The sequence below is a fragment of the Papaver somniferum genome, chromosome 9 (genome assembly GCF_003573695.1).
Source record: "Papaver somniferum cultivar HN1 chromosome 9, ASM357369v1, whole genome shotgun sequence".
Taxonomy (NCBI): Eukaryota; Viridiplantae; Streptophyta; class Magnoliopsida; order Ranunculales; family Papaveraceae; genus Papaver; species Papaver somniferum.
The window spans coordinates 131,813,970-131,825,831 of NC_039366.1; the positions used below are offsets into that span (position 1 = coordinate 131,813,970).

General features: G+C 35.3%; 1 protein-coding gene across 1 annotated transcript; it reads right to left on the reverse strand.

Annotated features, from left to right (window-relative positions):
• Window positions 1–4,740: 4,740 nt before the first annotated feature.
• LOC113311052 (protein YIPF1 homolog) lies at window positions 4,741–8,391 on the reverse strand. The gene is made up of 6 exons (XM_026559897.1): window positions 8,187–8,391; window positions 7,559–7,601; window positions 7,357–7,449; window positions 6,905–7,070; window positions 5,978–6,251; window positions 4,741–5,265 (listed from the first exon to the last, which is right to left on the reverse strand). Exons 1-6 carry the CDS (start codon window positions 8,238–8,240, stop codon window positions 5,074–5,076), a joined length of 822 nt encoding a protein of 273 aa, XP_026415682.1. The 5' UTR covers window positions 8,241–8,391; the 3' UTR covers window positions 4,741–5,073.
• Window positions 8,392–11,862: the final 3,471 nt, after the last annotated feature.

Consider the following 11,862-nt stretch of genomic DNA (forward strand, 5'->3'; position numbering starts at 1 on the left):
AAAAAAAAAAAAAAAAAAAAAAAAAAATCTAGGCTTTATTTAGTACCTAAAAATGCAAAATTAATTAAGAAAAATATTTATTCTTGAAAATAACGAAAACACATAATTTGGGATAAAATGAAGAGTTAGCGCACAAAAGATGAGTTAAATGCCAATAAAAAGGTGCCGATATATACAATATTTGGCACTCATCAAGTGTGCAAGTGGTACAGATGTAGATTTGGCGTTGGTTTGTAATGAACTGGTTCTGTTATTGCTATGATATAACTATGGGATGAATGGGAATAGCTCAGGTATGCACTGGTTGAAGAATCAGAATGGTTTGAGTTAATGATGCTCGGATAGATGTATGTTAGGAGTTAACATTACAGGTACTGGTGCATCTGTAGTTAAGACAGTGGTAATGGAATATAGGAAATGAAGCTGAATGGTGCTGAGATTTGTAATCATCACCTAAATGATAATATTCTTTTTTCACCGGCTGGGATACATAATATGTAGTGGGAGGCTCGCTCAATATAAAACTAGCTATAGAGAAGTTGCTTAGAGAAAAGATAAAGATGAAGTATTGTACTGATTGTATGTGTAACTAATGTTTACATATGACATGTGCATGTGTAACTACTGATTACACATGCACGTATACCTACTAAGAATCCATAAACATTGTTTATACGTGGAAGTACGACATGCACGTATACCTACTAAGAATCCATAAACATTGTTCACAGGTTACACAAGTCCTATGTATTTCTAACTGCCGGTTACACAATCAATATGCACGTTTACCTACTAAGAATCCATAAACATTGTTTATATGTGGAGGTACGACATTCTTTTCTTGTATAGTGATTGAAGGAATTTCTTGGGACATTTCGGGTTTATTTTCGATGTGCAGGATGATGGCTTAATTTCTTGGAGGAAACTGAAGAAGCACTATTTTGTTTTGAGTAATTCTAGAAAGCCGTTATACTCCAGGTCAGTGTCATTGATAAAATGGGGAATTCAGAGATCAATTTGTCTATTTTTTTTAATTAAATTTGATACTATTGTTGGGTTTTTCGTTGTTCGTAACTTTTTGACTGTGGTTACCATACTATACTTGAAGGTACGGAGATAAGCACAAGATTGCAGGGTTTTTGGATACTTGCCTTCCTCTTACTTAGCCTACAAGGCAGCTGCAGGAACTATATGACAAGATGTTGCTGAATCAGGTGTTCTTTTTGCGATATTGATATGCTAGCACAAGGTTCGTATCTATACCCTGTTGAATCAGGTGTTCTTTGATTATCTTCTCAATTCTCAACATTTTTGTCCGCATCTGTAAATCTTAGTTACATTATTTTGATTAGTTAAATTGTATTAGATGACCCAATATGCATCTTACTCCAGATATAAAAGTCCAGTCAGTTTATTAGGAAATATATCTCGATATACATCGTGTTTTAAATATGTTAGCCAGCTATAAGCTCGGCTTCTATCTACTCTGAGAAGGATATTCTGTGATTTCTGTAACCATATCCTTGCTTATCAGTTTGCATCCATGTGTACTATGGATGTGTAACTAGTAGTTACACATGCTAATTAAATGTGTAACTTCTAGTTACACAATCTAAACGGATGTGTATCGACAAGTTACACATGCTATTTAGATGTGTAACTTATAGTTACACATGCGAATTTGACAGGATATGCATACGCAGTTCTTAGAGGCATACCTACTGATCTAATTGAAACTCGTCTTGTTTTGTGTTGTTTTGTGCAGGGAAACACATGCACAAGTTGGTTAAAGATGGATTCATCAGCTGCAAACCAACCTAGATTCACTCTCGATCTCATGCATGAAGAATAACAAAAGCCATGTGTTAGTTTACGCATTCATAAGAACAACTTGGATTGGCTGCAAAAATGTCTGAGAACCTTTCAGACTACTGGTAAATTGCTTACTCTTAACCTTTTCAGACTATTGATACATTTTCTAGATGTTGCATATATTGTTATGAGATTCAAACCTGATCCATGCGTCTTTCATATTTTTATGTACAGTTCTAGATTTCATAAGTAACAAAATAGTAGAAGATGTTTGCACAGTTATAGATTTCATAGTTTTGATTTAGTTTTTGTGATATACGCATGTGTAACTTCTCCTTACACAACTCAATTGCATATGTAAGTTCTCTTTACACATTCTATATGCATGTGTAACTTTTACTTACGGTTTGGTATGGATGCTAGAGCTATGTTAGACACTGTAAGTTGGATCTACTTTACATTATGCTTGTCTTAGTGGTGGTGTTTTGGTATGGATGTGTAATTTTTAGTTACACGAGCTAAATAGATGTGTAATTTTTAGTTACACATGTTATTTAGATGTGTAACTTCTAGTTACATAAGCTAAATAGATGTGTAATTTCGAGTTACACATGCTAATTAGATGTGTAACTTTTAGTTACACATACTGATTTTGGGTACACATACCAATATGAATGTGTAACTCATAATTACACATGTTATATGCATGTGTAACTCTCAGTTACACAATTTAGCTACACTAGTCAGATGCTTGTGAAACTGAATATACTTTGTTGTATGTACTATTCATTTTAATCTTATAAACACTGATTGCTTGTTATATTTCAGGTTTCAGATAACTTCATAAAAACTAATTTGCTTAAACGTTGTAATGGTCTCGCTGGAACTGGAGTTGACGCTGAATACACAAGCCAGATGCATGTGTAACTCTCAATTACACTAGATAGACACATATGTAACTCTCAATTTCACTAAATAGATGCGTGTGTAACTTCTAGTTACACATGCTAAGAAATTGTTGTAAATGAATATTAAATAAATTCCCATATTGTATCTTTTTTTTATGTTTTCTTTTTGATGTCTATTTTTTGCATATATATAGAAGTGTAACTTTGCATTACACATGTCATAAGGATGTGTAACTTCTGGTTACACATGCCATATGCATGTGTAACTTCTGTTTACACATTCACATTGTACTTTAATAATTTCGGGCCTAGATTTAATAATTTTGGGCCTAGATTTAAATTTTATTTAATTATGGGCTTGACAATATGCATAAGGATATCAAGGTCTTTTAATAATTTGGGACCTACATTTAAACTTCTTTTAATTAAGGGCCTCATATTATGGGTTACCCATGGGTGGGGCCTGAGCATAACTTTCCCTCAAATCAATTCCGCATGTACCGTGGAACCAGTGCTTTTATGTTTTGGGATCCGTGGATCATGATGAGACAAAATAACAAAATCGACCCATCACCATATATGCTCGCCGCAAAATTGGTCAATTAACCCAATAACGACAATTCATGGGTGAAAAAGACACGTAAATTTTGATATTGTTTAAATGGACGAGAATGTAAAAATAGCCAGGATGTAAACAGTTTCATCCTACCCATTTTCAAGTACTTTTTTTTTATTTTTAATTTACATCAGGATGCATCCAGTTTCATCCTCGCTCTTTTTTAAGTTTAAGCCAGGATGAATCCAGTTTCATTCTTCCTATTTTCTTTTTTTCTTGTGTCCATTTCACCCATACTAATTTTTACTCGTCCATTTGAACCATGTTTTAAAAATATTTGGCCAAATCACCCATTTTCCGATATGCTGGCTCCGTCCCCGTCCGTGAGCACTTCTGTCTGTGCACTTTTGCGATATTGTATCACTCAGATTAGATGGATTTTTACCGTCTTAAAATGCATTCCAATGGACTAACTAACAAGATATGAATCGTGGATGTGTTGTTTCTTTTAGATTGGATTGAGTTTGAGTCCATGGCATCTCATATTCTCATGGGCCAACTCTTGTAGTCTATTATACTATGGTGGTGCAGTGGTTAGGTGGAATCTGCCAAAATTCTGGGACTATTCCTCATAATTGGTCTTGGAAGTGTAAACGTCAGATATGTGGAGAAGAAAGCAGAACGGAAAGGACAATACTAGCTAGATGTCCACACTCCTCGCCTCACATTACCATATGACAAACTTATAACGTATTGAGTGATTGGAGAGGACTTGATAATTGTATGTAGTAAGACAACAACATATCAATCAATAATACTTTCATGCAATCATCTAAATGTTACCAAAGGAAAAAAAAAAAAAAAAAAAATTCGGGGATAAGAAAAAGAAACTAAGAACATGAAGAAGCAATGTGCATCATGTGTAGGTGTTGGAGCAAAGTAGATAATCCATGAGACCAATAAATTTCATCCAGAATTGGATATTAACATGAGACTTGAATATGTTCAAAGAATTTCCAAAAGACGCAATGTTGACATGGACAGGGAACTTAGGATATTTAAATGCAGAAGAAAAACCCTCGATGTGCGTTGCATACTGTTTGCCACATTTTCTTGCCAATCAGCAAATGACAGTGAATTTTTTGGATAAGAATTGAGATCTCAGTGCTCTTGAGACTCGATCTTATGCCTTGAAAGTTAAAGGCTCGTTGTTTTCTCACCACTCAGAACTCCTAGTTAATAAATGTAAATTGGACCAAAAGAAGAAAAAACAAACTAAGAATCATAAAATGTAAATCAAAAATCAAAAACTAAAATCTAGATTGCGATAGCAAAATCACAAGTTAATTAACCTGGAAAATAAGATACCAAGTCTGGGACTAAAACTCAGTTGAAATGGATTCCTTCTATCCAATTTCACAGTGCACTTTCCACTGACAGTTTGTTCAGGGACAAGAATCTAGATTCAGGAGTGCGATTCCGCCTTCATTTTATGGCAAAGAAAACGCTGCAATCTTTCATGGATGAATAACAAATTTAGTGTGGATGTTTGTTATAATTTGGACTCCACGGAAGTTGCATGAGTCACTGATAAAAGATGATTACAATGTGGGTGATAAAATATACATCAGCTCTTTCCAGAACAAAGTATTGCATTTTGGCCCCCGAACAACTACCCAAGCTTGCCCAGCACCAGCGCCACGCCTGGGTAAATGTATTAAAAAAGAAAGACATTTGTCCACTCAGCGTCACACAGGAACACAAAAAGACACAAATTTACGTGAGACGGGGTCTGATCTATGAGAAGAACCAAATCTTGATAAAAAGAGCCAGAACAAGTTGCAGGACGAAAGAGGCGACCACCACAAGATTAACATCACTTCCCCCAATATACGACTTTATGTTAAAAGCAACAAAGAAAGCTGATACCACCCCTGCAACGAGAATGACCGTCCATCGAACAAACTCAAGCGGAGGAATCATCAGGAACTGACAGGGTACATGAACAATATGAAGTTAGAGGTATGTAAAACAAAAACATAACGAGAAAAATATAAGAAATCCTAGACCTGCATAATCAATAAAAAAAAAACACTCGCTCAGAAGGAAAACCATATAACATATATAATATTTGTCATTAGATTGTTGGGAAACTGAAGCAGGATAACAGTAAATGTGTAACCTAGATATCAGCTGAACCAATTAAATCTTCTTTCCAAGATATTAACCTGGAAGGAATGTGTTAAGCATGCAATTGGTACTTGAGAGAATCCTACAGGTTCGAGTTTTAGACAAATGATTTTCAATGAACAGAAATATAATACCCAATGTGCTCCTTAATTACATGCGAAAAGTACTTATCGTTCTCTCTTAATGCACATACTAATTTTGTGCTTTTCGCTGATACAATTATCAGTTGTTTGTCGCGATGTGAAACAAATAATCAACTTTCATTTCTTATCATGCACACCTTATTTCACATCAAATATTGCACTGTACTGCATTACAGCTTCAAAAACTCTCTTGAGTGATATAATACCAAATGGAACATACTATATTCAGTGCTTTAACAAGTATACTATTAGGAATAAGACTTTGGTCCTTCCCCTGCAGTAAGGGTAATGGGATTCCCTTTAATCAGGAAAGCAATTAAAAGTCTAGATAGCCAACTATAGTACGAGACAAACAAAAGGATACTCACAGAGCAACAGATGAAGATGAAGAGAGAATAACCCCACATACACCAGAAGCGCACAAGGCTGGGACTTGATCCAAGATACTGAAGCAAAAAGAAAAATGCTGCAGGCACCACAAGTGTATAACCATATATTGCACAAGCCGCCATGCTAAGATAGCCAACATCAAAGTTCCATGTTGTTTTACTATTGCTTGATTTGTCCATCAGGTAGGTAGCGCAGTTTCCAAAAGCAGCCACCACAAAGACCAATGTAGTGGAGATCCAGATTAAGCCATACCTGAAGTATCGCCAAGATTGCCACGATAAGCCCGACTCCCATGGACCAAAAAAATGTGTTCAAGAAACTCTTAACCGAGAATACTGAGGTAACTTATAGTGGGTTGTTAAAATCAAGCTCCAAGTCACTTAAATGCAGGATGGATAATGGAAAACATATATTTATTGTTTTACTGTGTAAATAAAGTAAAAACTCAACATATAAGACTCCAAGAGGCAGGGCAGAGGTTCATAAGGTTGGAAACTGGCAATATGTTCAAATAAGTGAGCAGTACATACTTAAGAGGTCTATAAGAAAGGTTAGATGACACGGAGAAGAAAGAAAAAGAAAACCATCGACTACACTTCAAGTCCAACAAATCTCCATGCAACCATCAAAATGTGGACTCAAGTCCTAGCAGGTACGCTACGGTCATCCTTCAACCTAAGTTTGCAACACGCAGAAGCTACATTTCATTCGCATTGAAAAAAAAAATTGCCCTGCAAGCACCTTCTACGTTTCACACTGTATACCCGCTCTATGGCCTCCCAAAACACCCCTCCCTATGTTTGCAGTATTGCTGTTATTTAATAAATGCGAACTTCAAATGAAGCTTAACTCGTTCATCTCAAGTAGAAAAAAGAAAAGAAAAAAGTGACAGATATTCAACTCACAAATCAGGGTTACCATCAATCTTTGTGAAAAAATCTCCATGATGAGGATAGAGTGAACTCTTAATTCTGTCAAGAACAACATCAGTATCCACATCGAAATATTGTGTGTATGAAGCGATGTTAAAATATCCTTTCCAACTATTTGTGGGTGGTTCTTCGTTTCCTCCTGTATTGTAGAGAGTCTGTGATTAGAAAAAGAAGTAAATAGAAAATAATTGCCAACATAAGTACAACAAGTTGGAATTTGTAAGCTGTGATTTGCTAGGGTGGGAGATTTAAGTTCCTCAATGACAATCCCATAAACTCATCACTTGTCGAATAGCCATGGGCGTAATGGTTAGTAACATAGACAAAAACAAGTACAAGGGAAGCCGTCAGTTTCAGATAGCAATTTGTGTATGTTACATCCTAAAATAGAGTATTTGCTCGATAACATCTATCTGGTGACGTACCACTGGGACTTCCTAGACCTTCATAACTCTTTGAACTCTTCCCTTTATCTACACCATTATTAGGAGGAAATATCTGCAAATTTGCTTGTGGATCTGCAGAAGCAAATGAAATAGGCAAGCAGTCAAAAGAAAAACTTAAATTAGAAGAGAAAACCAGTGCTCGATTGAAGAAATAGAACAACTGGGAGTTAGTCCCACATACTTGCATATTCGGGCTTTCTCTCTGGGGCACTACTGATCACAGCCTGTAACAAATTGGAATGGATCAGCGAAAACCCAAACCAAAGACTTAAACATACCCGCAAAGATTTTTCCAGTTTAAATAGACACGATCATATCTGTAATCAAGTTACCGTCCAATAAACACATTGTGTTTAGAATTTTAGACCGTTTTCCCAAGTCAGGCAGTCTTGAATATTGTCTGAATTCTGAATAGTAGAAATCTTAAAGAAAGTACATCACGCAAGGAAACCATTCGCCATTTTAGCATCAAGAAACTCACCATGTTGCATAATCATGCATTCATTTTATTCTTTTTTACTTGGTTCAACAAATAAATTATAAACAAACAAAGGAAGTAGATTAAGTGACTGAGACTATTGAGTAAGCAGATTGAAAGCAAATCATCACATCAAAATGCCATCATTCTTTTTACCAATCACTAATTATCCTATTAACCAACTAGGCTGATTAGGGTACATCCGAATAAAATCAAACATTTTATACAAAGCAAGATTGCAGAAAATTTTACATAAACCCTAGGTAGATTTAGGGAAACCCCATAAGAAATGATAACGAGGGAAATTTGATAAGAAACTAGGACTACTTACAGGAACTGAACCAAGCAGATGACTAGTAGGTAAGCCGGCATAAGATTCATCCATCGATGAAGATCACCAGTAGAAATTTCGCATGAAATCCAATTTAGATCAGAACTCAATAGATGAAACCCTAGATCAGGTTTTTCCTTTCTCTCGAAGAAAACGAGGTATTTTACGATTAATCAAAGACAAAGTTGTTTTGTACATCACATTTTCATAAAAGTGTAAAAAAAATTTAACGACTTTTTATTTGATAACGACACAAGGCGATACGTATGACGGTTCCATTACCCACCATGTTTAGACTCTCACCCCTTATTACAAAACTCTCTGAATTAAATCAATGGTTGAAATTAAAATGTCATGTGCACATTAGTTAAGGAGTCTCATCCTAAATTAAATCAATGGTTGAAATTAAAATGTCATGTGCACATTAGTTAAGGAGTCCCATCCTAAATTGTTTTTGATATGAGCAATTTTTAGTTGGACTTTGATTGAGAGCATAAAATGGGAGGGGTCGAGTGTATTGGAAACGGGAGCTATGTGAATCGCAGGTAAAACAATAATAAGAACTTATCATGTTAATAAAGATGAACAAAAAAATTTACATCAAGATTGAAAGATTTTATTATTAAGAAATGGAAATCTTTTATTGAATTTTTGATAAAGAAACTGATACATAGAGAGTGCGTTATAAAGGCTGCTGACAGAAAACAGACAGTACAGTTACATCTATAAAATAACAGAAAAGAAAACACTCTCACTCAGACACACTCTTACCGACACTCAGATGGAATTTAAACATTCTGAATCCTTATAAAGATAAATCAGAATTAAGTCAAAACTATTATTAAAAAAAAAACCACTCTATATAAAATAACTTAAATGTTTCGAAAAAAGCAACGGGCACCGGATCTGACAAGTACTGGTCTTTATACAAGTCTCAATTCTAGTTCATTTAATTTGAAACTGTACTCGGAACCAGAACCGATTTGGGTAACAGTATCTGATTTATATGGTATCTGAAAGGAACCAGACTTTTAATCCACCCATCTTAGTGTTACACCCGCAAATGCACCATTTAAATTTCTAGAACGAATGCAACCCGGAGTAATGTGATTTCGTGAATCAAGCTTTATGCACACTTACTTCAGCCTTACAAGTTTGCACCAACACAAACAACAATACTCATATGAGTTATGCAACGAAAGTGTTTAACCTTTCTTTTTCTTTTCTTCTGAAATGCTTACCCATACGTATTCAAGTTTTTCCATACATTACCAACAACGATCATATAACCAAAAACACATAAAACATGACACAATTAACCCATTTTATCACATCAAAGGGAAAGATAAACAAAACTTGTTCACTTAGGGACTTAGACAGACTTGTTCCTATTGAACCAGGCCTTTAACTCACCAAAACTCTCACAATTTGAGTCTTGAAGTCAACTCTGCAAGCCTACTGAATTTATAATGTCTTTACATTATTTGTGCAGTGGTTACAATGGCAAAATACATGCACATCACTTGTACATGCATTGGACAGCCATCTGTCAAATATGGCAGTTACATAATCGCCAATAACTGTGCATATTGGCCAGTTTCTTTCCTAACTCGATCCATCCTTCAGCATCTATTCCAAAAAAGTTATGGACACTCCCATTAGGTTATAAACTCCTTCTATAACTACCCACCCTTGTCTCGCACCTTTTGATACGTGTGATCTATGTAACTTAGTGACTATTATAGAGGCGGATTTCAAAATAAAAGACAAAAAATAGAAACAAAACATACAAGAACGCAATCTGAAGAAACTATCTTCTCTAAATTAAGAACAAGAAAACTATTAAAATTCTCTCTTTATTATGCTCACATTCTCTCTATACAGTAAATTACTTGAAACTGTTTTGCTAAGTTTTCTTTTACAATACCTCAAGTAATTATCTCAAAGACTTCTCTTCAGGTGATTTTTCTCACACACCTCCATCTCTAGGTGTGTTTAGTTATGAGCTAAACATCTCTATTTCTAACCTTGATCTGACTTCTTAAACCTCCTAGGAATCTATTTCCTTTTCTAGGAGATACAACCTTCCAAACCTTCTAGAAATATATTCCATACCTAATAATACTGCTTAAAATAAATATTCCTTCCTAAAATATAATGCTACCATTAATCTAACTTGAGGATTACTAAGTTCCCAAAAGAGGAAAGATACACATGTATTATGGGCCATCCCTTTAAGAACTTGAAATCCCATGAAAGTTAGAACCGGAGGTTATGGAACTCGAGGGTTCCTTTTCTCTTCTTAAACCATCTTGCCTTGCTGGGATATTGACCTTGACGTCCAATTAAAAAAGTCTTATTTTCTCCTTCTCGTGTCTTAGTTACTCTTCGCTCCATAATGCAATTTTCCTTGAGTAGTCCTTCCCGTTCAAACCACAAGTAATCCACATATGTCAAGAGCATCTTTTCATCTCCATCGTCGTTTATTAATGTTGGATCAAACATATTCAACCTTCCTAAGTCTTCTTGTTGTTATTTGGTTTGGTCTTCCATACTAACTCTGCCCGGCTTCTCATAAAGAGAACGAATCACGAGGAAAATGAACTTTGTACTAGCATTCACCTAGCGTTTATCCTGAGTGGCTGTAATCAAACTCGCTCTCTCAAGAGGAGAGTTTATATCTCGTATTACAAGAGCTTCCCATCTTCGGTAAAGGTATACTTGTGCTTTCTCCTATGTAAAGTTATAATACCATGTATTTTTGGTTACCATTTTGGGTTGGGTTATATTATTTATTTTTTTTTGATTCAAAAGAGATTTTTATTGATCTAAATTTGTTGACTACAATTGGTAATATCTTCCTTTGCCCAGTCCAGCATATACTGTGGAAGATTATCAATGTATTCTGAAAAAGCGGGGTCTAACAACACCACCCAATATTTCGCTTAGAAATCTGTATGGAAAAACTCCAATATACTTTTTATGAGAATCAACTAGACAGTCAGAATCAATCAATAAAAAGATATATCAAAGAGTTTATATCTCAATCTCTCGATTTGATATTTACTCAAGCAAATAGAAATCTGCGCGAGTCTTTATCAAAGAAAGATAACTTGGACGGTACCAAAGACCAATATCCAAGGATCAATCAACTACAATCAACAACCAAAAGTTGGATTAGAGAAGTTGATGATCTTAACGCACAACCTGTATTATTTCAATTATATAAAATATAATGCGGAAAAGAAATAACACAGACACCAGAAGTTTTGTTAACGAGGAAACCGCAAATGCAGAAAAACCCCGGGACCTAGTCCAGATTGAACACACATTGTATTAAGTCGTTACAGACACTATCCTACTACAAGCTAACTTCGGACTGGACTATAGTTGAACCCCAATCAGTCTCCTACTGATGCAAGGTACAGTTGCACTCTTACGCATCTGATCCCAGCAGGACACTGCGTACTTGATTCCCTTAGATGATCTCACCCACAACTAAGAGTTGCTACGACCCAAAATCGCTGGCTTGATAATAAATAAATTTGTCTCACACAGAAAAGTCTATCAAAGGATAAATCTGTCTCCCACAGAAAAACCCTAGTTTTGTTTCGTCTTTTGATAAATCAAGGTAAACAGGAACCAATTGATAATTCCGGTATTATATTCCTGAAGA

Bases quoted from the DNA above. Each gene is read 5' to 3' on its own strand.
- LOC113311052 (XM_026559897.1), bottom strand. From the start codon at position 8,240: ATGGATGAATCTTATGCCGGCTTACCTACTAGTCATCTGCTTGGTTCA. The intron at 7,602-8,186 runs GTAAGTAGTCCT...AATTTGTTACAG, and splicing joins ATCTGCTTGGTTCAGTTCCT to GCTGTGATCAGTAGTGCCCC. The intron at 5,266-5,977 runs GTGAGTATCCTT...GTACCCTGTCAG, and splicing joins TCATCTTCATCTGTTGCTCT to TTCCTGATGATTCCTCCGCT.